This window comes from Archocentrus centrarchus, chromosome 17 (genome assembly GCF_007364275.1).
Source record: "Archocentrus centrarchus isolate MPI-CPG fArcCen1 chromosome 17, fArcCen1, whole genome shotgun sequence".
Taxonomy (NCBI): Eukaryota; Metazoa; Chordata; class Actinopteri; order Cichliformes; family Cichlidae; genus Archocentrus; species Archocentrus centrarchus.
The window spans coordinates 9869725-9896320 of record NC_044362.1 but is presented as its reverse complement, the minus strand read 5'-3'; the positions used below and the strand labels follow the sequence as shown (position 1 = coordinate 9896320).

General features: G+C 42.6%; 3 protein-coding genes across 4 annotated transcripts; 2 read left to right on the top strand and 1 right to left on the bottom strand.

The window, feature by feature from the left end:
- The first annotated feature begins 1446 nt into the window (after window positions 1-1446).
- Window positions 1447-7167, top strand: fzr1b (fizzy/cell division cycle 20 related 1b). Of its 2 annotated transcripts, none has more exons than XM_030752126.1 (14): window positions 1447-1688; window positions 2059-2240; window positions 2360-2461; window positions 2554-2617; window positions 2725-2852; window positions 3206-3288; window positions 3381-3564; window positions 3655-3720; window positions 3814-3916; window positions 4222-4403; window positions 4540-4773; window positions 5827-5931; window positions 6232-6324; window positions 6408-7167. In XM_030752126.1, the coding sequence occupies exons 2-14, from the start codon at window positions 2163-2165 to the stop codon at window positions 6447-6449; spliced, it is 1464 nt and encodes a 487-aa protein (XP_030607986.1). In that variant the 5' UTR covers window positions 1447-1688; window positions 2059-2162; the 3' UTR covers window positions 6450-7167. The 2 variants fall into 2 exon arrangements, with proteins under 2 accessions (XP_030607986.1, XP_030607987.1); XM_030752127.1 differs by lacking the exon at window positions 1447-1688 and adding an exon at window positions 1801-1939.
- Window positions 7168-7284: 117 nt separating this feature from the next.
- Window positions 7285-19242, bottom strand: LOC115795964 (importin-13-like). The gene is made up of 21 exons (XM_030752125.1): window positions 19156-19242; window positions 18527-18652; window positions 17731-18371; window positions 17514-17654; window positions 17276-17417; window positions 17033-17199; window positions 16762-16882; window positions 14303-14450; window positions 13931-14112; window positions 13822-13848; window positions 13478-13612; window positions 10767-10913; window positions 10542-10622; window positions 10286-10423; window positions 10080-10176; window positions 9956-10008; window positions 9808-9874; window positions 9604-9662; window positions 9410-9499; window positions 9086-9267; window positions 7285-7462 (listed from the first exon to the last, which is right to left on the bottom strand). Exons 1-21 carry the CDS (start codon window positions 19222-19224, stop codon window positions 7369-7371), a joined length of 2907 nt encoding a protein of 968 aa, XP_030607985.1. The 5' UTR covers window positions 19225-19242; the 3' UTR covers window positions 7285-7368.
- A 467-nt stretch (window positions 19243-19709) lies between these two features.
- LOC115796152 (mucin-5AC-like) lies at window positions 19710-26578 on the top strand. Its single transcript, XM_030752424.1, has 5 exons — window positions 19710-20060; window positions 21313-21603; window positions 23246-23521; window positions 23629-23795; window positions 25359-26578. Exons 1-5 carry the CDS (start codon window positions 19994-19996, stop codon window positions 25401-25403), a joined length of 846 nt encoding a protein of 281 aa, XP_030608284.1. The 5' UTR covers window positions 19710-19993; the 3' UTR covers window positions 25404-26578.
- Window positions 26579-26596: the final 18 nt, after the last annotated feature.

Genomic DNA, 26596 nt, shown 5'->3' with positions numbered 1-26596 from the left:
CAAATCATGATGAGGTTTTGATGTTATTGTGCACAGCCTTTGGGTCTAGATCAGCTTTTGCCCTATCTGTCCACAGGACAGAAGTCTTGTGCATCATCCAGCTGGACTTTTGCAAAACACAAAAATGCCATTTATTAGCATTATTCTTATTCAGTGATTGAGCAAAGATATTAACAAATTGTATTGGTTTGAGATTTGAAACTAAAAAGTACAGTGAAACGGAGCCATGAAAGTGAAGTTTAAGACCTTCAGAATTCAGGGAAACTCAAAAAGGGACTCAGACACAATCTAAAAACAGTGCCTGTGTGGCCCACACCAGATCTGCTGACATGTAAATGAAGACTGAGCGTCTCGCAGTATGTCAGAGGGCAGCTTGGCAGACAGCCTACGTGCAGCTCAGGGTGCAACCAAAGATGCCAATGCCTTGTCTCCACTCTACCATGCCTTGCAGTCTAATTAAAACCCTGACACAATAGTGGGGGCAGCTTTCCTTTCTCTGTTTCTTTTTATGCATTTTAGCTGTTCAGATCAGAAATCTCATATGAAAGAGCCCAGAGAATAGACCTTTGTCTGCCTGTTTAGTTTGCAAAGTGTGCTCCCCAATTTCTATTAAGTAAAGGGTGGAAAATTTTGCTTCACCAAGAACAAAAAGTAAGATCTTTATTCACTTTGAAGTCACACTCACAAGGGGGGGGGGGGGGCCCTAGCCAAGCATATGCTACCAGTACTCTAACAGCCTGACCCAAAAATGTTCGATGACTGCGCAGCTGGTGCACATGAGAGGTGCACTTTAAAAATTGATTTAAAAATGTTGATTTAAAATTTAGATGAGTATCCGGGTGGTCTGGGGAATTATTTCCCCTTGCACACCTCCATCTGGACACAAATATGACATTACATTTTGCATTTTCCTTCCTGATATGTGACCTTACAGCATGTTTGAGTATCAAAGTGGCAGTTTAAAACAAACATACCAACAAAAAAGCAAAAGAAAAGAAAAAAAAAGAAAAGAAAAAATCTTGAAGGTGACAAATATAAAAACTACCATAAACTATTGTTGTTTCATGAAATCAGGAACTATGACCAGGGTATCATATAGAATTTATATTCCAAAACAATTCATGAATATAAAAATCATGTTTACAAGCAGTTGTCATAAAATTAAATCAAGTTAAAAAAGAATGTTTCTCTTGGAATTATGGGTAAAGCATTATATTAATTTACTCATTTAATCACTGTTGTTTTTTTATGTTTTCCCTGTCTTGCAATTCTAGATTAAAACCTTCATCTAAAATTATTAGAAGAAAGAACCTGGGAGAATCACCCGGTGATTTTTTTCACAGTGCAACAGCGACACCCTATGGTCATAATGGCAATCACAGGCTACGCCTCCACAATGCAGTTAGAATGTGTCGCCAGCGGGCGTCACTGTTGAGTTGCACTTCGCTGACTGCACAGACAGCAGAAGTCAACTGAAGTATTTCTTCTACAGCTGATTCGGTCGCCATCTTGCTCACAACATAAACAACACCACCGTGTCCCGTTAGCGTTTGGGTGTACCGCTGTTTTTTTTGTTTTTGTTTTTGTTTTTTGTTTTTAGGAAGAAAACAACAAGTTATCCCGCCGCAGCGCCGATCCTTTCACAGGAAGATGATGTTTGACTTGGCCACCTGAGTCGCCATCAGTCGGTATGACAGTCGTCAGCTGATGAGCGTCGCTTGTAAATTGGTTGTTGTGTGCGCGAGCATGATGCCATGACAACGGTGCGGCTGTCATTAACGCACCCCGGAGCCTTTTTTTTTTTTTTTTTTACCTTGATATCCACCCGCTCCCAGCGAATTATAAACAGCTAATGCAGACTTGGCTTTGCAAACGCGTGTTAAAACCAGATGATCTTAGATGTGCTTACATGATGACTCCAGGCTAACCAGGCCGTTTGGTTTGTGTAGCCCAAAGAGCTGCTTGTGTGTGTGTGTCTTTGGACCGCGCACATTGCGGTCTGAATGGTTTGTGTTGTGAAATAAAGCTGACCCGTTTTTTTTTTTTTTTCCCCCACAGAGATGAGGATCCACTGCGGATTTCCTCACCGAGAGGGAGCGGAGGTTTAGAGGGGGGCAGGGAGAGCAGCAGAGGGGCCTTGCTGCTCGTCAGCCCCCGGAGAAATGGACCAAGAGTACGAAAGACGGCTGCTTAGGCAAATCAACCACCAGAACCTGCCTGCAGAGGCCCGCCTGACCAAGGTGAGGCACAGATATTTAACATGTTTCAGTATTGGTGCAGGCACACGTTACATTTGAGCGTGCTCATATATTGGCACCGATCTTAGTGGACTGCTTACGGTCTGTCTAATTCATCCTAGTGTTTGAGTGCTACCTGCAGTCCTGTCAGTGTGAAGTCAGGTGACCGCTTTATCCCTACTCGAGCTGGAAGCAACTGGAGCATCAACTTCCACTATGCCAATGTGAGAGGTGTTCCCTTTCTTATGCCACAAAAGCAACAGTGACAGCTCAGTAATCGTGGCCACTGGTGACATGCCTTTCCCTTTCTTGACAGGAGAACTGCCGCTCTCCCAGTCAGAACCATAAAGCAAAGGATGCCACTTCAGACTCAAGCAAAGGTCAGAAGGCCTTATATGTATACGTGCTATATCTATCATTTAAAGTCCAGTCTGTGCCTCTAACGTTAGTGTTTTCACCGCCGCTCTCACTGCCACCACCCCTCCAGACGCTGTGGCCTATGCTGCCCTGTTGAGGAACGAGCTGCTCGGGGCCGGGATAGAGACGGTGCCAGACCCTCACACAGAAGACCGGAGGCACGCGGTCCTCTCGCAAGACTCTCACAGTCTTTTTAGGGTAAACAAGAATGAGAGAAAATCACCCTTAAAGTTAATTTAAACTGACTGCTAATACAAAATAACTCAGAGTCTTATGAATAAATAATGCGGAACTACCCAGAAGCTTGTGGTGTGGCCCGTGGATGGTTGTGGTGGAGTATCCGTGACCCACTGTGTGAGATTTATGTCCGTCTCTTGTAAACATTTTGCCACATGTGTCGTGCTTTTATTTTGTAAGAATGGTAAGCATGAACTATAAAACTCTTCACTCCTGTATAACATGACAAATATCTCACCTTCAAGGTGGCCGTGAGTGACAACGACCGCATCAAAACTCGGTGACAGTTTGTTCATTTTGCTTCTTCTCTGCAGTACACTGTCCACACTAAGAGAGTGCCTTTCGATAGCGACAGTGAAGTCTCACCATACTCCCTTTCTCCCCTTAGTAACAAGAGGTATGAAATGTCTCGCACACGCTGCACACTGAGCGGATCAGGTGTTCGAGCCGTGCTTATTTTTGGTTAATGTTCCGTGTTTGTTTCTGTAGTCACAAGCTGCTCCGCTCACCCCGCAAACCAGCCCGAAAGATCTCCAAGATTCCCTTCAAAGTGCTGGATGCTCCGGAGTTGCAGGATGACTTCTACCTCAACCTGGTGGACTGGTCAGCGGGCAACCTGCTGAGTGTCGGCCTGGGAGCCTGCGTCTACCTGTGGAGTGCCTGCACTAGCCAGGTAGACTTAAAGAGGTGCTTGCAGACAAAGAGCAGAGTTCATGTGTATTGCACGGGGGAACTGGAAGTGCTTATTTTTTTGTCTAAACAGGTGACAAGGTTATGCGACCTTTCAGTGGATGGAGACTCTGTTACATCGGTGTGCTGGAATGAGAGGGTGAGCGTGCCATAACTGATTCTGCTGCTTATGTATGACAACATAGAAGGTACAGAGAGAAGGACAATAACATTTGGATTGCTCTGCTTTTAGGGGAGTCTGGTCGCTGTTGGGACCCACAAAGGTTACGTTCAGGTCTGGGACGCAGCAGGAGGGAGGAAGCTGACAAGTTTGGAGGGCCACTCAGCCAGAGTAGGTCAGTCAGAGCAGGAGCGATTGATTGATTTGTGCGTCTCTCACCAAAAAGCCATTTATGCTGCTGTTGTTATTGGTGGTTACAGCAATAACCCTAACTCTAAGCCTTTAAACTCAGGCACAGCTCTCTTTTTATCTGCTGCAGACTTCCACAGCAAAAACCAGTTTCTCAAACTTAATACACATCTTTGTTTTTTCACTTTTCACCAGCATTGATATAGCTGATATCACCTAAGAAATGTAGGATGCATTTTTGGTAGCTGCAGTGAAATAAGAGAACCTCCCCTCCTACCTTCTGTGCCCAAGGTGCCCTGGCGTGGAATGGGGAGCAGCTGTCTTCTGGCAGTCGAGACAGAGTGATCCTACAGCGGGATGTCAGAACACCACCGTCTGCTGAGAGAAGGCTGCAAGGTCACAGACAGGAAGTGTGCGGTCTCAAATGGTCTCCTGATCACCAGCACCTTGCGTCTGGAGGCAACGACAATAAGGTGAGGCAACTAAAACAGCTCATACTTAAGGAACAGGTTAGAATCTAACCTAAAAGTTCAAAGTAAGCCAATTCAGGCTTTATTGATTCTGTTAAAAAAAAACTGTTAAACTAAACATATCCTGCCTTTTGACCAGTTACTGGTGTGGAACAGCTCCAGCCTTCTTCCTGTGCAGCAGTACAGTGACCACCTGGCAGCAGTGAAGGCCATCGCCTGGTCCCCACACCAGCACGGGCTGCTGGCGTCAGGCGGCGGCACGGCCGACCGCTGCCTGCGTTTCTGGAACACGCTGACGGGTCAGGCTCTACAGAGCACAGACACCGGCTCCCAGGTCTGCAACCTGGCCTGGTCCAAACATGCCAACGAACTGGTGAGGAGCTGCACACACTCACTACAAAACACTCTAGGATGCGATGTCTGCGCAGCAGCATCTGGCTATAGATAATATCATCATGCTGTGTAGGCACAGTTTGTGAACACAGTAGCTCAAATATTAAATTAGCGAATTAGATTACATTTGGACAACTTAATATACACCCAGTTACTCGTGTGTGGTACGCCTGTGTTATGTATTCGGTTTAGCTGGAATTGTGACCATGATTTGCTGGTTTATGGTCATTTTTCATACTAGTTAGTGTTGGTTTTGTATTGAATTAAATTATTTTTGAAACAGTCCCTCAACTGTTTATATATGACAAAAAAACTGTATTTAATACAGTTTAATAAAACAATTCCAGCTGAAATCACCATGGGCACATAGTAGTTTATATATTTAATCCCATTTTTGTGGTTATCTCTTCCATGTCTTCAGAGAATTTTGGTTAAAAAAAAAAAAAACAGATTGGCACAAATATTCACTGGGACTCGAGGATGACCTGACTCCCAGGTGGTTACAGCTCCTTTTAAAAGTGTTAAACTGCCTTAAATGCACATTTACTAATAAAAGGCCTAAAAAGTATTAAAAATGTCTTAAATTCTGTTTAGATGACCTGGTTTTAGTCATAATAGAAAAAGAACTTCACACACAGTGCAGATAATTTAGATACATTGGTTACCAGTTGTAGCTCATGCCTTAAAAACACACAGTACAGCCATGTCAGATCTTCAGCTCCTGAAGATGATGAAGAGGAGGGCCTTGCTAGCCAGAATGCTAGTCTGCAAAAATGGAAAGATTTCAACTGTACTTGAAATCATAGTGCTCAGCAATAACGCCATTCCACTCAGGAACATAAGGGAAGATTGTGAGCATACCACATCAGACACTGTGGTGGTGACACTAATCTTTGGTGTTCGCTTATTTCTGCAAAATCTGCACTATATATACAATAAATCAGGACGGACACGGTTTCAAAGCTGCTGCTTGAATGCTCGGCAGAGGCACACCAGTGCGCGATGGTAACTGCAAGTTGTTCTTTGTTTCCAGGTGAGCACACACGGCTACTCTCAGAACCAGATCCTGGTGTGGAAGTATCCATCGCTTACACAGGTGGCCAAGTTGACCGGGCACTCCTACAGAGTCCTGTATTTGGTATGATTGCACGCAATAAATGAATCACAATTTGTGTTCAGTGTTTATGTAACTAGGCAGTGGCACTTTAGTAACATCCACACTTCCAGTGTTTGCACACAATTCCACATGTAGAGGCAGCAATGAGATGCTTGAATTAAGTAAGCAGCAACATACTGAAGTAAAACTATGTAAGAATCATCAGAGGAATGCACTTAAAATGACCTGTTTTGCAGAGTGCACTCTGTCATATTTAATGAACATTTAAGTTATTATTTGATGATTGTGCCACATTCTCCACTCCTGTTTTTCCCCTCCCAGGCTGTGTCACCAGACGGGGAGGCCATCGTTACAGGTGCTGGTGACGAGACACTACGTTTCTGGAACGTCTTCAGTAAGACGCGCTGTACCAAGGTACAGTAAATCAGCAAACAAGTAAAAGACACGTTGATATATTTTAATGTTCTTCACACTGTTTAATGTCTTTCTCTTCTCAGGAGTCAAAGTCAGTACTTAACCTCTTCACAAGAATACGGTAGTAAACGGCCCCGGGTCGGCACTGCCCTCAGAAGAAGCCTACTGGGCTGTGGTTGAAATGCACAGAGTCAACCGACGACACTCAGACTAGCTTCTCTGCACAAACTCTTAGTGCACCAACCTCCACTGCGACAGCAAAAATCCACGTTTTTCTATAAGAGGATGGAGCCAAAACTTCCACAGACAACTGCCATCCCTCACAGTGATGTCACTGATTCTAAAAAAATAACACACACACACACACATAAAAAAGAAACCAAGCAGTCTTTTGTCACAACTCATTGTCTGCTTCTAAAGTTGGTCTTGTTCTTTTTTTCTTTCTATTGTGGAAGTGATTAAGTTGTTTTCTTATCTATCAGCAGAAGTACACCTGTGCAAGAGTTCTAAGCTATGTAATGTAACGTGACATTTTTAAAAGGCTCTCCTTCCTAACAGAGAGAAGAAAAATCCTGGCCGGGGTGGGTGGGTTTCTATATTTTGATAATGTGTGAATGTGATCTACAGCAGTATGCAATAGAAATAAGTGAACAAACACCCGGTTGATCACGCAGCTGCAACAGATTTCCTTTTGTTTATTGTTGTTTTGTCAGTCGTCACAGAGATGAAGCACATGTACGGAACCTTGTGCATTCCTGCATATAGATACAAAAATGCCAACCTGACTCTTATTTCATTTTATCCCGCTTTAGATATTTTATTAAAAAACATGTTGCACAGAGACTCACCTATCTTAACAAAGTGTCCAGTTAATGTGTGTTTGAGAGCTGGTGCAATCTAAGTTTTCTTGTTTTCCAGTCGCATTGCTTAAGTCAGAGGTCTTATTTAGCACCGAGCATTTCTGAAACGGGACGAGCTGAGGGGCTTTCTCAAAGGCTTGGTGAGGAAGAAGAAGCTAGAATACTGCAATGCTGGCAGCTCTGGCTAGTAATCTGAGTATCCGGACCCCTGCAGACCTCGGCAGAGCAAAGCAAACTCCTTCACGATCTCCTTAACACGGCGCTTGTTGGTTTGTTCCCTGGGAGGAGAAAAGAGAAGAGACAGATTTAGAGTTTAAACTGCAACTAAATGATGACAGTGTAGTTTTATATCCTAATTTGGCATAAATAATACATAGAACATGACATGGAAGCACTTTTGTGTCTTGTGCAATCAAACAGTGGGTTTATAATGAAACATTTTCTAGCAAAATAATAGGCAATACATTTAAAAAGTTACTTTATGGAAATTAAGAACAAATTTGTGAGTAAAATGAGATTCCGAAAATAATTCTCGCTGGTGAGCTGAGTCTACCGATGCTGAAAGGTGGGAACCACAACTAGACAATATTCACTGTTAGGAAGCGATTCCCTGGATGCAAAGATCGGCGTGCACATGTGCTTTCGTGCTCAGGAGTTTCAGCTCAAAACACTTTGAGTGTGTTTCAGATATATTTTTTTTCTCTGAAGCCTAGCTTCGATTGGAAAATTGTTTAAAAAAAGACAAAAGTAGCTCCATATTTCATAGCTATAGCATCAACACAAGGGTGTTTGACATGTACAGCATCGCTCACTTATGATGTAATTTGCATAAATGTAAATTTTGCCCTGTCTTATACACCTGCCTGCTTTACAAAAGATTAGATGTTATCTGCAATTTTTACACACTCTCCCATTTTCAGAGACAAAAAATTAACTGGACCACTGACTGCAGTTTCACGGACAGGTGTTGCCCTCATTACTGCATGACAAATGAAGCAGACATCTGAAGTTGATTCAAAGTGTTAAATTTTTTTTTCTTTTTTTTTTTTTTTTTACAGATTTTCACTGTAATTTTAAATATCCAAAGAAATGTCAGTGCAAGTGAGGGAGGACGTTAGGCTGAAAAAGCAAATTAAACCTCTCAGAGAGACAGCACAAACTTAAAAAGAAGGAATGCACCGTCAGCTCAGCAACACCAGAAGGCCTGAAAGAGCACAGAAGACAACTAAAGTGGATGATCGCAAAATTAATTCCATGGTTAACAAAAATCGTATCCAACCAAGTCAAAAACTCTCTCAAGGAGGTGGATATATTGTTATCAAGATCTACAGTCAAGAGACACCTTCGTGAATATAAATACAGAGGATTTACAACACTTAATAACAGGAAGGTCAGATTAGACTTTAAAACATCTGGGGAAAAAATCACTGGACAGATGAAACCAATTTGAGAATTTATATGGTAAGTATCAAAAACAACCATTATATTTAAAATTATGTTAGTTTGTCCCTTTAATTTCAAGCCTCTGAAAATGTGGCATTGTGTGTACAAATGTCTGGAATAAAAAGCTAATGCTAAAATTTGTTAAACCTTTGAATTAAAGCTGAAAGCCTGCACTTCAATCACACCTTCACTGATTTAAAGTCCACTGTGGTGGCGTGCAGAGACAAAACTACAAAAACTGCATTTGTCCAACAAATTGTGGACCAAACTCTATTATTATGCTTAAATCACTAACCCTGAAAAACAGCTACTGTTACTCTACCACTTGGGGCTGTGAAGGGTTTGTTAGAGCATTTCTTTTTAACCAAAAAAAGCCGCCTGCGTGAATGTTAGATGTAAGTGAAAACCAAATAATGAGCCACGAGATGCTAAAAAGAGGAGGTAACTAAGTTCATTACCTTAGAAGCTGCTGACTGAAGGTATGCTTCTGCTCTGCAGTGACCTGGGCTGAGGGAAACCCTGGGGCCTGTAGTGTTTCTTTGAGCCACTGAGACAGCAGGGCTGGACAATACCTGTTCAGATTCAGCAGCACCTCAGAGAAGTGCTCGGTCAGACTGCGGGGAGACTCACCTCCAACCGCCTGAGACAGGAGGCAAAATGTACAATGTGTTGCAATTAAAAGACAAATTCAGTGCCAGAATGAAATAAGAAGAAAAAAAAAAAAAATCAAAGCAAGAGTTTAATAAGTTTAGGTGGGCGCTACGATACTGTTACTGGTTTACCTGTAGAATAGTCTCTGTCAGGAGCTTTCCATCCCTCTGCAACACATCACTGAGTGATGGCACATCTTTACAGCGACTCAAGAACTCCGTCTGCCAGGGATAGAGCAGAAAGGGTTGGCTATGAGGGGAGGAATTCAATTTGGACAAGGAACTTGGTGTAAACTGACACTGTGCACATTTTTATCTCAGCTTACAAAGAATTGGCTCGCAGCTTTTACTGTGGGTGTCTCTGGAAACTTGAGTGACAAAATCCCTGGAGACAAATGGGATAAAAAGATTATTAAATGACTGTTTCCACCAGTGGCTCACACAAAGGCACTTTTTCAAGAAATGTAAAAGCTCATGTAAGATTTGTTTTCATATGTTTGTATATTTCGTGAGTATGCAGTGATACTCACCACAGTAAAACAGTGCTTTAACATCTAACTGCTCAGACTGATACAAATCAGGCTTCCTTTTAAGAATCTAACAGATGAGAAGACACGGGTGTTGTGACTAAACAATGATTCTGTTAGACGCTTGAAAATATGCACAAGTTCCACCAACCTGAGCATGAAGGTCCATAAACGATTCTGCAATATCAGGATGATCCCTTGGACCTGCCAAGTAAAGACACCATGAGAAAAGTTCTGACTGAAAACAGGCGCATTTCCATGCAGCCATTTATTACCTTGCTGAAATATAGTGAGCGTGGTGGATGTTAACACTTCAGTGAGGCTTCTGATGTTAGAGATGAGATGCTCCTCTCCAGCAAATATGTGAACCATCTTTAAAGAAAACACAGAAACAAAGAGACTGACATCTGAGCCTATGAGAGTCCGTATCAAAGTCAGAAGAATAATACTTTAATTCTGGGTCATATATGCGGAGGTGTACCTGACGTGCCAGGTCCAAAGCCGAGGCTTGTGGGAAGGTGCTGTATATCTCCCCCAGCATCTCACTCAGCTGAGCAACCATGGGTCCAAAATCATGTAGGAGGGTTCGAACCGATTTGTCAAAAACCCCACACACTGCCTGGTGGAGGGGTGGGGTGCACAATGGGCATGTGTGAGTCATGAAATACACACACAAAGAAGGAAAGATAATGCACACACACACATATTTACGCAATAGGTAAAAAAAACCTTCCTACCTCTACCACCTCTGAGTCATGGAGCCATTTGCTGAGGATGGTCTGGATCAACGTGAAAACTTGTTGTAGCACAACAACCACCTAAGTTTCAAATGAAAATGATTTTTTTTTTACAGAAATAAAGATTTGAATATAAAAAAAATATAAGCATAAAGAAGAAGTTTTGGATATAAAGTTGGATATTTTGTACCCACAGGCATAGTGGTTGTTTTTCTCTGAACTTACTGGGTTTTGTGCGCTCTGGGGGGATGTGAGTCTGGAACTGGTTGCTCCCTCCAAGCAGTCTGCCTGCCTATTGATGTCCAGAGTGGTAAAGAGACTGGACAGCATCCCCAGGATGTGGATGATGGTCTGTTTATTAGTGGGATTAAGCTGTGGGGAGAGAGGACGTACATGGGTCTGGCATTTAAAGAACAAAACTTAGAAAGCTTACAAATAAAAGACACGTAACTGTCAAGTGTCAGAGTGAATCTGCTGTTACTGTCAAAGCTGTGTTAAGTATCTGAGTCTATGTGAAGAGATTTTTTTAAGACACAAACCCTGATGTTCAGTGGCACCCACTGACAGTGTCAAATTGCTCATTAAAATGCATTTTATCTGTACTCTAACCACTCTGCACTGCACTTACTGCTCTCTACAAAAGAAGTATTATTACTCCTACTAAATGCTTATTGTTAGTAATGTATGTTATATAACAAATAACCATTACCTGTCTGTGAATGTGCACTTTCATAATCGTTTTGTTTGTTTTCCCTGTGCTCTTTTCAGTGGTTTAAACTGGAGGGAGACGTGATTGGAAAAAAAAAAGGCTGATGTCACATGCTTTCATGCAGGATTATGCAACACTGCAATCAAAATGTGATGACAGTTGTGGGGTTTTAATTATAATAAAACACACACACACACACACGCACACACACACACACACACACACACACACATTCCAGGTGATGCAGAACTGCTTTGCTTTTTTTTAAAAATCTTACACTCTGAATGAAGAGCACCAAAAGAGTTTTTTGTTGTTTTGTTTTCCCCATGATTTAAAGAATTAATCAGATTAATCAGACACTAATATTTTATATATTTTACTTTAAATTTTCACCACCATTTAAAGCAGCAAGGTTTAACACAGCAAGGTCATGCAAACAATTTGTGGGCACAAGCAGCTCTACTATAATTATTCATTCAATATTACACTTGAGTTACACTGTAAGAATTTCCCCTGTTAGAATGAATGACTGCTACTGAGATTTGCCAGGTATTAATATACTGTTTATTGTTTGTTAACAGTATAACTAATGTAATCTAAAAATAAAATACAGTTGTCTGCTGTATATAATACAAGTTTTACACTATAACACTGTATTGATCATATACTAAGAGTCCTCATTGTTGGAGTTTGCACCCCATCCTAGTCTTTAGGCACAATGATGTGGACAAAAAGTGCACCTCATGATTCAGTAGCTTCTAGAACCACGTTTAGCAGCAATATCTTCCTGCATGACATTATCAGTTTTTCACATTGTTCTGGAGGATTTTCGGCCCATTCTTCTTTACAGCATTACTTCAGTTCATTGAGGTTTGCAGGCATTTGTTTATGTGCAGCTTTCTCAAGGTCCTGCTGCTTCATTTCAATCAGGTGGAGGTCTGGATTTTGACTGAGCCATTGCAGCACCTTTTTTCAGCCATTCTGTTGTGGATTTACTGCTGTGCTTGGGATCATTGTCCTGCTGTGTGACCCAGTTGAGCCAAGCTTTAGCTGTTGGACAGACGGCCTGACTCTAGAATACTTTGGTATATACAGAGGAGTTCATGGTTGACTCAATGGCTGCAAGGTGTCCAGGTCCTGTGGCTGCAAAACAAGCCCAAATCATCACCCCTCCACCACCGTGCTGACAGTTGATACAGTATGAGGTGTTTGTGCTGATCTGCTGTGTTTGTCTCCAAAGGACATTGTTCCAGAAGTCTTGTGGTTTGCTCAGATGCAACTTGCAGCTGTTCTTTTTACAGAGAAGAGTCTTTCTCCCGGCAACCCTTTCAAACAAGCCATACTTGTATAGTATTTTTCTAATTCTGCTTTTCTAATTTCTAATTTTGCCTTTTCTCTGAGGTCTGATGTTGGGATGAATTTGCTTGGACGTCCACTCCTGGGAAAATTGGCAGCTGTCTTGAATGTTTTCCACTTGTGAATAATTGTTATCACTGAAGAAAGATGGACTCCAAATTGCTTGGAAATGGCCTTATAACCCTTCCCAGATTGTTGGGCAGAAACTATTGCCTCACACTTGCTGATAATCAGTTAATAAAGTTCATTTGATTAGCAGCATCTGGCTACTACTTACCCTCTTAATTCTTATGGCTGAATAAAGATGTATGGCGTTTTTGACTGTATATGGTCATTGTGGTTGTGATAATGACAGCTTATAGCTGAAACCTGCTCATTTTGCCCTTTGATAAACATTTTGAATTTACATTAATAGGTGAATGCTGGTATTTTGTCTGTTCTTATTTTATCAAGACTGGTTTTCCTATAAATGTTTAAAATCCAGAGTTGAATACACTGCAATTTAGTAGCACAGACTTGATTAATCACTGTAGGAGTCTAAACCTTAACGCTGTTTTCAGACACATAAACACCAGAAAACTCAGCCACAAAAATCTTAAAGTCTTAACACAAAATAAAAGTACTTCTAAATTAATGACTTAAACCTAAACATTTACATTCCCTTGAGTCTTTGTGCATGCCAGAAAAAACCCCAACAAACTAATGATGCTGTAAAAAATGTGCAGTAACTTGCTGTTAGGAATTCTTCCCCAAAGGCTTCAACATTTACTACATTCAACTTTATTTCCAAAGAATAGCACATTACAGCATTTCATGTACTTTAACACCAGTTTGCTGTAGTGGATCATTATTTACACGTTTTTACATTTACCTCCTGCTGGGTCAGTGTATCCAGCTGCTGGATGTGAGGCGTGATGAGTGAGTGAAGTCGCCCTAAAATCTCCTCTGATGGCAGGGCGGACAGCAGGAAACCCAAACCCTGCATCAGCCACATGCACTGGCTGCTCTGCACACACACACACACACACACACACACACACACACACACACACACACACACACACACACACACACACACACACACACACACACACACACACACACACACACACACACAGATAACACATATAATAAAGTCTGCCCTCAGACAGGGAGGTATGGCCAGTGTTTTCAAAGTAATATGGGACTGTTGTATGTTTGAGGTTAGTATCTCACCTTGTGGACTTCTTTAACCAGTACATCCTACAAGAAAACAAATCACCACACAGTGTAAAAACACTCATAACCCTGATGATCTGTTGCTGTGCATGCTTTTGTGTCTGACCTGTGACACCGTCAGGATGTCCTGAGCGAAGGGCCCGAGGTCATAGCGGCACTCCCTGCAGATCCTTTTCAGTGTAGACACACTAGACACAGACAGCTCGGGCTTTGCGAGGCCCTGGAGCACCATAGGCAATATGCCACCCAGCATCACCGGGTGGTCAGCCAGCCACTCAGCAAGTGACCCTGCTCAACGAGGAATATTAAATTTACATTTGAGCATGAACTCAAATCCCAACCACAAATGCAAATCTACATCATAAAAGTAACTATCTTGAAAAGGTCTGCTATCATAGATTAAGAAAGAAAATACAACTAAACAGGAATAATTTGCTACAAGGACAATATTAAACAGGTGTCTGAGTGTACACTGTACCTATTGTGTACATCACAGTGTCGGCTAGTAAAATGTTGCTGATGTTGATTCTGGGGATCAGACCGATAAGACCAGGAATAACATCCGAGTAGTTCACATCTATGGTCTCAGCTATGGACTGGAAGCCAAATAACAGCGCCTCAGTGTCCTGAAGATGGAGGAAAACAGAGTTTGGTGTTAGAACAAAAGAATAATGGAATAATAGCTGAATAATTAAAACAGTAACAATAACCTTAATACTCACATTGAGTCAAACATGCCATTTACTTGAATTCTCTGTTGCTTAATGAAGGAGCAGTGCATTGCGCATGTTTAGCTCTGAAGTGTTTAAGTGCCCAGGATAAAAAGGGTGGGCTGTAGGGAAGACCTGGGTTTCTGCTATGCAACATTAACAATGCTACATACGTTACTGTGACTGCTTTATGGTTTTATTTTCTTTTTTAGTGTCAGCACAGTCACATTCTCTATGGGTTGCTTAGTTAAAAACAGCAATTCTTTTGTTTAGGTACTGAGAAAGACTAATGTCTGCCCTTGATGGACCTGGAAATCATTCACTCTTCCCAAAGGTCTTATTTCTGTTCTAATGAGCGAGCAGCAAGCCAATAAAGAGGCTGGTACCACGTCATCACAGTTTAATAGTAGGAGAAATAACAGATTCAAATCACCAAGTATCAATATTGATACTTGGTGATTTGAATCTGTTATTTGTGTTCTAACTCACAACTTAGTTGAAACTCAGAGATCTGCAATAACTGGAGGTTTATTAATACAGGGATGGTGAAACAACTTTTATCAGTCAACTTTCACCAATAAAAAATTATTAATGAGAGTTCTGTTTCCATTAGATGGTCATCCCTCCAATAATAACACACTGCTCAAAAAACCTAAAGGAACACACTTTGAAAACACATCAGATTGTATGGCCCCCACGTGCTTGTATGCATGCCTGGCAGCAGGGCTCCTAATGAGACGATGGATGGTGTGCTGGAGGATCTTCTCCTTGTTCTGGACCAGGGCATCACTGAGCTCCTGGACAGTCTGAGGTGCAACCTGGTGTTGGATGGAGTGAAACATAATGTTCTATTGGATTTAGGTCAGGGAAGCATGGGGGCCAGTCAGTGGTATCAATTCTTTCTTCTTCCAGGAACTGCCTGCATACTTTTGCCACATGAGGTCGGGCATTGTCGTGCACCAGGATGAACCCAAGACCCACTGTGCCAGCATACGGTCTGACAGTGGGTCCAAGGATTTCATCCTGATACCTACTGGCTGTCAGGGTGCTGTTGCCTAGCTTGTAGAGGTCTGTGAAAAACAGGGGCAGCTATTTAGCTGAGCTGATTAGATCAGTTCTTCTGCACAGCACTGGGATCAGCTGGTTTGTTACTGCACTCTAATTTCCAGTAGTTTTCCTGACTTAAATCAGTTAACTTCAGGGTTTCCACAAGGAGGAGAGACAGTAGAGAGGAACTGGGAAAAAGATAAGATCACGCCATGTTTTATTTTATTGCAACCCTGAATGATACCTACTTTACTTACTGGACTCAAGGATGGATAACAACCAATCAGGTAATTGCTATTAAATCATAACATTTACTCATCTTCTTAATAATTTTTTTCAAGCTGTTTTCTTATACATACACATGGATACTGTGGCTCATAACTGTTCATCAGTTTGCGTTTAAACAGCCCTGTCTTTCCAAATCCTCTCCACCTTGATGTAGAGTCTGCTGACATTATTTATGAGGGAGCTACTTTAATGGATGGTATTTTTGCCTCTTGCTTGGGTTGTTAATGCTTTTACACTTGGACTACCCTAAAGCAAGTCATTCACATTCAAAGACTGATTGTGTGTATGGGACACAAAAAAGAGACTCCCACCGAATCTGCAAACTTTCTGAATTAAAAGCTTTTAGAGTTTGAATGTAACTAAATAAATGTCTACACACACACGGTTTTAAATAATCACAAGTAACACTAAATGATGCTTTGTGACCTTTTTATATGGAAACAGTGCTGACTCTTGCAGTCTAAACCTGTTTTCTGGCATTTTAGCCTTACAGACTTATGATGTTGTCAAAAAAATGTCACATTAGCTGTCATACTACCTTAAACTGCTGCCTCCAGCTGTGTAAATCACATTTTCAGATGAGCAGTGTAAGTTGTTTTAAAAAGGATAAAAATAAAATATGCATATGAGTGTACTTTGAACTGTATTTTTACCTTTATTTATTAGATACATACATTATATGTATATGTGTGACTATTTTAGGAGAATGGAACCTGTTGTCTTCTATCTCTGTGGCTTTCTGAAGCATTCGAGCCACATGAGGAACACTAACTTGCATTTTTTTTAAGGTTTGTGTGGTTTTTAACAAGTAAAAGAGAATCACATTCCAGTAAATACAGCTAGAATACGTTTTCACATTAAATAACTGAACGGGAGTTATTCATGACATTACCTGCCACACTGCTGACTGCTGGGGATCCATCAGCAGTCTGCCAAGCCTGTCATAGAGGTTACTGAGCAGCTCTGCCCCCAGCATTTCATACACGTACATCAAAGTGTCAGAGATGTCTACCCTGTAGACCCAAGGAAACATATTTGTAAATTTGCTGTTGCATCAAAGAAAAACCGTCATTGTGTTTGACTGCAGCCACACAGCATAGCTCCTGAGTTGTGTCTGCCTTTAAATTTGAATCAAACTGAAATATTATTAAGACCAGTCTCACCTGTAAATACGAAACTGCTCTTTGTCATCAGATGACCAGGAGGCGTACTCCTCCTGGGATGGATAGTGGGACTTATGAAGCAGCACATCCACCAGTTGGAAGTAAACTGGCCTGTAAACCTGCAGGTAAACAGCCTGCTTCTCCTCCTCAAATGACAAAATGTCATCCTAGAAATGATAACAAGCTGAATTTGTAAAAAAATAGAGTCTTATGGACAACACATTAATACCTCAGTCTCCATACCTGCAGCGTGTACCAGAAGGTGAGTGTAAGGGAACTTGTGGTCTCATTAACTGGGTAGTGTCCAGGGATGCCCGTACAGAACAGAATCATGTTAACCAGAGCTAGATATTCTTGCCAGTGGTCCACCTGTTCCAACAGAACCCTGTCACACACAAACAAGTTTGAGAAATAAAAGGCAAATGACGGAGCCCGCTTACAGGATAGGGTGGTGTGTGTACTTATATGCTTCTATGTGTACCTGGAGTGTGTTTCCCCTAAAGCAACTGCAATTCGACAGATACCATGTGAGGTTTCCATGTTCCCATCTTGAGCTGCTGTCTTCAGCTGGTCATAGAGACCCAGCACCAGAGGCATCAGGCTCAGCAGAGCATTAATGTACCTGCACACAAATGATCTGAGTCATACAGCCATATGCTGGATGTCACCCAAGACCTAATCATCCAGCTGATTCTCACCTTTGGCAGTCAGGCTGTGAGATGGCGTTAACTATCGTCTCCACAGCTGTGTCAAACAGCTCTGGGTTGGACAATGCAGTGAAACAGTCCTGGACCAGTTCCTGGATTTCACCCAGTGGCACATCAAGTGCCACCCAGCTAGACAGACATCGAAGCACCTTCTCCTTCACCTGATTCGATGAGTCCTGGCTCTGCAGGAGCTGTCGCAGCAGAGGACACACTACTGGCCACTCTCCAGCAAGAGCCTCCCTCAGCTGGCCTCGTCGCGCTTGAGCCAGGCGGCCGCTCTGGAACTCCTCCGGAAGCACGGTGAGAAGCTCAAGCAGAGTGAGACAATGTGCGTGGGGGTCCTGGGAGGTCTTTGCTCCAGAGCCATCTTCAGGATCAGGTTTGTGCGGTTGGAACGCCCTCACCATGTCCGCCACCGGCTGAGACCAGGCCTGGGGAATTAGGTTAAGAGCCAAAGAGGCCAGGGCTACACACAGACGAGTCAGCACCATTTTGGGCCCAGAGGAGAACTGCAAGATATGGGTGAGCAGTTGTGTCCTGAGGCTCTCATGCTGGTCTGCGGTGAGGTCGCTCCAGTGACGTGAGATCTTGGTGTGGAGGGTGCTGGCACCAAAAAACTGAACCTCTGGGATCTGCAAAGAGACAGATTCACACACGGCTGCTTTTAGCGCAATATTCAACCAGTCTGTATTAATGGTTATGGTGTCTATGTTTGTCACAGAAAAAGTGGGAAATGTAAAAAAATGCAGTTGTGGAGATGGAGATGAAAAACAAAAAAACTGCAGACCCTGTCAGGGCTGAGCAGAGCCCAGCAGAAGTGCCAAGCCTGTGCAGAGGCCTGGGCCTGGGTCAGCCACTTCTGGGCTGCATTCTTATGCTCCATGTCTGGATCAAAGTACAGCTGGTAGAGAGCCTGGATGGAGAAAGACATACCAATGCAGAGAACAAAGTAAGCAATTAAAGAAGCCAAAGGGATATGGTGGGAATATTTTAGCACTTAAAACTAAATTTTAACTAGCATAACAACATTTACAGCAACCATTAATAATAATTAATAATGCTGGATGACCAATTGTTTGAATTTACAGAAAAATGTGTTGTCACAGCAACTAATCCAAAGCACATGTGTTAGTTATTATTAGGACAACAGGTGCTTATAACAGGCATCATGTTACAAATGGTACAGTTTGCCCAATCTCCCTACAGTGAGCAAACTACAGTTATTTACGTAATAAAACTGTTTTAGTAATCTGATATAAAATCATGTTTATATCAGCAAAATGTGCTGCAGTTCTTCTTCGCGACAAACATACTACTATTCACATTATCTTGCGTGCTTTTGAGGCATCACAGCCTGCAGACATAATTCAAACTCCCCAGTTAAGTGCATGAGTTTCGGCTAATATCCTAACTTACCGACTCCACATTCTCCACCGTTAACTCCAACTCCACCGGGCTGGCTCCCGGGTTGGCTGGAGGCTCCATCTGGCACAGGGAGGTTTCTTACTGTTGCTTCTGAATATCCTTTACAAATCAGAGCCTGATATTTTTTAAATAAATAATTAAAACGGTCACTCGTCGTCCTCCAAAGTGTGTCAGATGACGCTGAGAGAGGACGCAGCGGGTCATTCAGCTGTCCGTACGGCACACATGTGGGCAGTACGCTCAGCCATGACGACACACTGACCTCTGTGGGAATTGAAAAGTGGTTGGCTCACAGCAAACACTGACACACATTCAACTGTTGGTTCCTACAGACTAGTTTTAACAGTGAGCGTACGGTAATAAATAACGCAGTAAAACTTGTCAAAGAGCGCGTTCACTTCAGCGCCTCGCCGCTCTGGACAGGCGCTCCTGACGCACACAACTGCGCCTCTGACGCACTGATGTGTGATTGGTGCAGCAGAGCAAAAGCGACTGCAAACTCACGCGTTTTGGACAGTTCGATTTAGGCACGATTGGTTCTGAAAGGACGAACATGGAGATGAGAGGCGTAGCGTGAGTTTGCGGTGGTTATCAGCGAAACATTTTGCTCTTTAGAATCTGTTTCTTTGTGCTGCCACCCACAGCCGCCCGCATGCAGCCCCACCCCTGCTCCTCTTCTGCCCGACTCCCTCAGGATATTTTTAGAGCCGATGATGTGCCCTGTCAAATCGCGTAACGGAAACAACCCCAGAGCTACGGAACAGAGCTGCTGTGGAGAGGCCCGTTTTATTGTGATCTGCAGGAGGGGAAGCCTGCCGCTGCCGATGAGATGAAATTTGAAATGAATTTGGTGTTTTGCGTGTTGATTGTGCTTACCGGCTCATCGCAGACTAGAGGTAAGGTACCATTCTCTCTCTCTCTCTCTCTCTCTCTCTCTCTCTCTCTCCTCTCTCTCTCTCTCTCTCTCTCTGTATCTTTGGTTTGATGCGAACACTTCTGACATCCTGCTGACGTGAGTTGGATTCATAACTGATTCAACACTTGACCATTTATTGATCTGCTTGAACTAATGGCGAATGTAGCTGCACGTTGTTGGTTGCATTTCGATGTTTGTTAACTTTTTGTATTTGGCTCAGCACCTCAGCAGGATGTGTTCAGATGATTTAGATTTTCTTCTCATCGGCAAGGTGAGCGTCTCTCTCTCTGGGCTTACTCGTTTGATGAGGATGTCTGGATTTCACGCTACAGTGAACCTAATTTGATGCAAAATGGCACCAAATGCACATCAAAAACGGCAAGAAGCTCGAAATTAAAGGAGGGCTGCAGTGTGTTAGTTAACTGACAGATTGGAGTCATTTCCCGTGTAAAAATGCAAAAGAAAATCTGCGATTAGTTTCTTTATATTTTTCCCCGTTTCTTTTTATGATAGGAAACAATATCTCTGTAGTTTGGATACTGGAGCTGCGATTACCCTGCCAGCACTCCTAGGTGGGCTCCATATGGGATAAGCAAGGGCAAACATTATGGGCCCCATAAGGTTTTGTCCGCGGTTTCCATGGTGGCCCTACATGGGTTTGCCCAGATAGATTTTAACCGGCCCTGAATATGTGTTCACTGGAACCCAGACGGTCCATGCATACATGGGCTACGCATGGACCCTGCATGGGCCTCATGTAAGTCAACCGTCTGGGTCCCAGTGAACACATATTCAGGGCCGGTTAAAATCTATCTGGGCAAACCCATGTAGGGCCACCATGGAAACCGCGGACAAAACCTTATGGGGCCCATAATGTTTGCCCTTGCTTATCCCATATGGAGCCCACCTAGGAGTGCTGGCAGGGTATTAACCGATTAATCATCTTTTTACATCTCTTATTATCATAAATAGCTTTGAGCTGATAGAAACATACAAATAAAGCATTAAAAGATGTAACCTTGGCCTTTGGGAAAATGTGAAAATCAATTTTCACTATTTTTGTTAACTGTTTTCTATTTTGTACACCAAGTGATTTTTACATTTTACAGGCAACTTAACTACTGATTAATAAAGACTTTTATATTGTCTATGTGACAAGAATAATCACTAGCCAGGAAAATGTGTTTTAAAGTCTAAGTCTCTTTTACAGGACTTATCTTTTTGTGTTACAGGTCAGAGGAGTACTCTGCCCCCTCTCCTCACACCAGCCGCCTTCCTCAGTCATCCTGGAACCTCAGCATCTTCTAACCTGACAGTGGATCCTGGGAATGAGTTCTCAGAGAGCACACATAATCCTGCAGGCAGGAATGAATCCTCAGCTGAAGCCACAGCCCTCACTGAGACTGGAGGAACAGTCCGTTCAGAGACTCTGACAGATGCAGTGCTTAAAACCCACTTCTCTACAGCAAGCCTTGCAGCACCTACATCTCAGCACACAGACCTTGGCACTCTAACTCCTTCAGGTAATCAGCTTCATATGACTTGTCTTAAAAAGCTGCACCTTTATCATTAGGAACACAGAAATGATGGTCATCATAATTCTATAATGGTGCATCTATAATTTTCCAGTACAGTCTGTTTAATTTGACCAGACTAGAGCCTTAAAATAAAACTTCCCACACACTAAACACTGCCTGTTTGCAAACACAGACTCTCCTCTGAGGCTCAGTCCCTTTGCCAGCAGTGTTCCTGGAACACACTCCTCCCCTGACCCCCACTTGACTGGACTGAGATTGAGAATGTGTGTCGCAACCTCATTTAAGGGATTCCTTTTATAGATCAGATAAATATAACCCCCCTCAGCTGATGCTGTGTCACCTCTTTGAGACACACAGAAATAACATCTACAATAATGATGGAGCACTCTCACTAGTCACTTGCTGACCTGTTGTTGTTATTGCCCTGCCCCAGTACAATTATGTGGAGGTTGTGTGAGTTTTCTCCCTTTGAAAGCAGAAAATATTCCCACTCATTTCCCCCTAATGGCTTCATAATCCAATTAGAACACAAACATTTCTGTCTTTTATGCTTTTTTGTTAACAATATGCGACCTCCTGCATGGAATCGTTGCAGCACATAGTACAGTCTGTCTGTTATGCTGCAGAAATGTAGTCTGATAGTCACACCATGTGCAATGCTGCTTGGACACTTTCAATTCTCAGCCCTCCACTCAGTGTAGCCACATGTGCACAAGGTTAAACGAAATATACACACACTGAGAGAAAGCCATTGTTCCGCATATGTACACTCACCAGACACCTTATTAGGTACACCTGTTCAACTGCTCATTAATGCAAATATCTAATCAGCCAATCACATGGCAGCAACTCAGTGGATTTAGGCATGTAGACATGGTCAGATTTCTTGGCACACTTTGGGCCTACCTGAGTATCATTACTGACTGTGTCCATCCCTTTATGGTCAGCGTGTACCCATCTTCTAATGGTTGCTTCCAGCTCCGGTTTCTTGAACATGACAGTGTATTCACTGTATTTAAACGGCCTCCACAGTCACCAGATCTCAGTCTAGCTGAGCACCTTTGGGATGTGCTGTAACAGGAGATTCACATCATGAATGCGCACCTGACAAATCTGCAGCAACTGTTTGGGATCATTGGGATATATTCCAGTTCTTAAGCAAACAGTAGCTACTTATTAAATGTAGTTCCGTGGCTTTAAGCTGAGACCTCAGAGAGCTTAAAGCTGGTGGAAAGAAGTCTGCGTGGAAACCTATTATTTATCTGATTTAGCCACAAAGCTAGGAAGTTGCACCAGTGAGCGCCTCTGTGTGAGCACTGGTGCTTGAAAACAACGGTCATTAGCTTTGTTTTTAACAGGTTTTTTTTTTAGAAACATCAGGATTTACAGTGTTGAGTTATATTCACAAAGAACAGCACATTAATATGCAAAGTTTTCCTGTAGTTTGTACAGCATTTTGTCACAGTGTGGGACACAGAGGTCGCACAGACATAACAGCAGCAGCTTTAATGTCAGCAGGGCAGTGTGGAGTTACCTCTGGCTGCTGTGAATGCATTTCATTTCCTTTGAAGAATTCTCTGTACTGTTTTGAATTGATACAGCACTGCGCTCACATCCCCCCTTTCAGCTGCTGCAGGGAGCCTTTCATCAGCGCCGACTGTTCAGAGCACCACCCCTCGACACCCTGCAACTACTGAAGGCAAAGCCCCCCTGACCAGCCATTCCCTCCCCACCGTTTCATCTCAGCCAGCCCACACAGTACACAACACAAGCTTCACAGAGTCCACCTCCACCACGCGGCCACACTCTGAATCTCTGAACACAACCACCACATCTCCAGGTGGGGCCCTTAATGGCCCAATGCACGAGAAAGTCCCACCTGAACTTAATGTCGGGGATGAAGGTAAGGTTAGGTTTGGTGTGATGAGGGTGTTGTCTTCAGCGTATTCCTTTAAGTTATTTTGCCTTTAACATGACCTCTTTTCATGCCATAAATTCTGTATTATGTAGATCTCAAGGGGCCGCGGCACCGTTCCAACTCCCCTCTAGACCCTCTGTTGGCTGGTCTGCTGTCAGTGTTTATTGTCACCACAGCTATTGTCTTCGTCGTCCTCTTCCTCAAGTTCCGCCAGCGGAATAACCACCCGGAGTTCCATCGTCTCCAGGACCTGCCCATGGTAAGATACAGTGCAGTACCTTTGGAGGACCATTTTCACTAATTTCTTTTTTCTGTCTTAGAAGTCCCCCGACGTTACCAAATACCAAATCACCACATCATCTATTATGCACCGCTCAAATCTGCAACATTTTTTCAAGCTGTCAAGATGAAATATAACCCTTGAACTTGAGTGTTAAAATATCAACTGCAAGCAGAGACGACATATTGGAACATGACTTGGGCGCTAGCTAATTTCTTGATCAGGTGTTACTCTCAAGATGTGTTCTGGCTGATTAAAAATACAGTAAACCTTAGTAACAGAAACTCTTCACTTCTTTTTCAGGAGATAGATTTTTTTTCAGGTTTATTAGTACACATGAGAAGAAGTGAAATCAGAGGTGAAACAGGCACACGTAAAATAAAATTGCTCTGCAGTTTGCATCATATTATGTTGGCTCTGTACACTCACTAGTTACTTCATTTGTTACACCTGGCTAGTGCAGAGGTGAACCCCGTTTTACATTTCGAACTGCTTTCATTCTGTGTGGTACAGATTCAACAAGGTGCTGGAAACACTCCTCAGAGATTTTAGTTGATTTTGTCATGATAGCATCACACAGTTCCTGCAGATTTGTACCTGTGCATCCATGATGGGAATCTCCTGCTTACCACATCCCAAAGGTGCTCTGTTGAATTGAAATCTAGTGACTGTGGAGGGCATCTGAGTACAGCGAACTGATTGTCATGTTCAAGAAATCAGTTTGAGATTTGATCTTTGTGACATTTTATGTTATCCTGCTGGAAGCAGCCATCAGAAGACGGGTACACTGTGGTCATAAAGGGAGGGACGTGGTCAGCAACAATACCGTGACAACAGTAGGCTGTGACATTGTGCCAAGAAAATTCCCCAACACCACACGCCCAAATTTGTAGCCTCAGTTTCCTGTTCTTAACTGACAGGAGTGGCACTGTGTGTGGTCTTCTGCTGCTGGAGCCCATCTGCTTAAAGGTTTCATATATTGTGCATTCAGAGATGCTCTTCGACATACTCTGGTTTTACGAGCGCTTTATTAGAGTTACTGCTGCCTTCCTGTCAGTTACAGGCAGCCTGGCCATTCTCCTGATCTCTGGCATCAACAAGGCATTTTCAGTTAGACCACTGATGCTCACTGGATATTTACTCTTTTTTCAGACCATTCCCTGTAAAACCTAAAGATGGTTGTGTTGCAAAATTCCATTAGATCAGTACTTTCTAAAATACTTAAACCAACCAGCTTGGCACCAACAACCATGCCTTGGTCAAAGTATTTTAAATCACCTTTCTTCCTGATTCTGATGCTTGGCTTGAACTTCAGCAGGTCGTCTTAAACATGTCAACATGCCTAAATGCACAGAGTTGCTGCAGTGTCATTGGCTGATTAGACATGTCTCCAACAAGCTGTTCAACAGGTGTACCTAATGAAGTGGCCAGTGAGTGCTTATTTTGAATTGTGATCTCAATGCTATTCATGGTAATGCAGTCTCATATTCTAAGCAACTCTCTGGAGTACTGATATTTATTTTTTTTAAATCCCCTTTTCAGGATGATTTGATGGAAGACACACCACTCTCCAGGTACACCTACTGATACAAGCTCCTGTTCTGTCACTTCCACCTCTCAGAGAACGGGAGCAAATCTAACACCAAAGCAGGACCACTTTGGATGTGAGCAAAACTTTTCCCTGGAGGCAGAAGCATCTCTTCTGACGAGTTTCTTTTTGTGACTGAGAGCTTAGTGTTGGTGATTAAAAAAAAAAAAAAGTTAAATCAAGGATTCTTAATGTTTTAAGTGGGAGGTTTCAGAGTCACTTCAAATTTCTTCCACATTCCTTCTAAAGTTTTGGAGACCTTCAGTGTGGTAGGAACTTTTTTTTTCCTCCTCTCCCCCCTCTGAGGGAAATCAACAGCACCTCTGCACCCCTGAAGTATGCACAGCACTTTAATGTGACAATTAGTTACACTGCCCTCTAGGGGACACCTGAGGTAATGTGGCTCAAGGTCACATGAAGTCCTCCATTACACTATGAATAGAATGCCTTTATTTGTCATTATATGGAATGTACAGTGAGATTGGACTAGACAACCTCAGGTTATCTGTCAGTAATTATGACAGTAAGGCACAATGAAGGCTCGTGGGAAAGCTGCTCAAAACAATTATGATCCTTTGGTGACCAAATATTAGTGAAGTGCACTTTCAAACCAAAATGCCCAGTTGCACCATAGACTGTATAGTCTATGGGTTGCACGTGAAGCTAAGGTCTTGCAGAAAGTCTACATAAAAATTAAACAGATTTTACGATTCAAAAGCCATATGTTTAGAAAAACAGACACCAGCTCTGTTACGGTGGAAGCCACTTATTTTTTTTTTCCCCCCCCAAATTGTAATTTAGCCTAAATTACAAATACAGATATTTACTGTTGCAGCTGTTAATGTGCAGATGTGTTATAAAAGTTGTGGTCCGATGGTATAGAAATCTTGAATGTGGTGGTCACTTTTCCTTAATGAATGTTTATTCTGCCAGTGTTTACTGAGAAAATACCCGGCTAAGCTAAAATAATTACTTCAATATCTGTAAATTGTAAAACTCACTATAGGTGTTGTTCACACCCACATGCTTAAAATTGAGACAATAAAGAGCAGCACCGAAGGTGTTTTAAAGGTTCTGTGTTGGTTGGAATCACTAAAGCTCTATGCTTAGTGGGCATTATCAGCAGTAGTAGGTGTGCGAGCTTTTATGCAGTGTCATTGTTAGCTGTATAAATGCCAGTTTCTTGTCACAT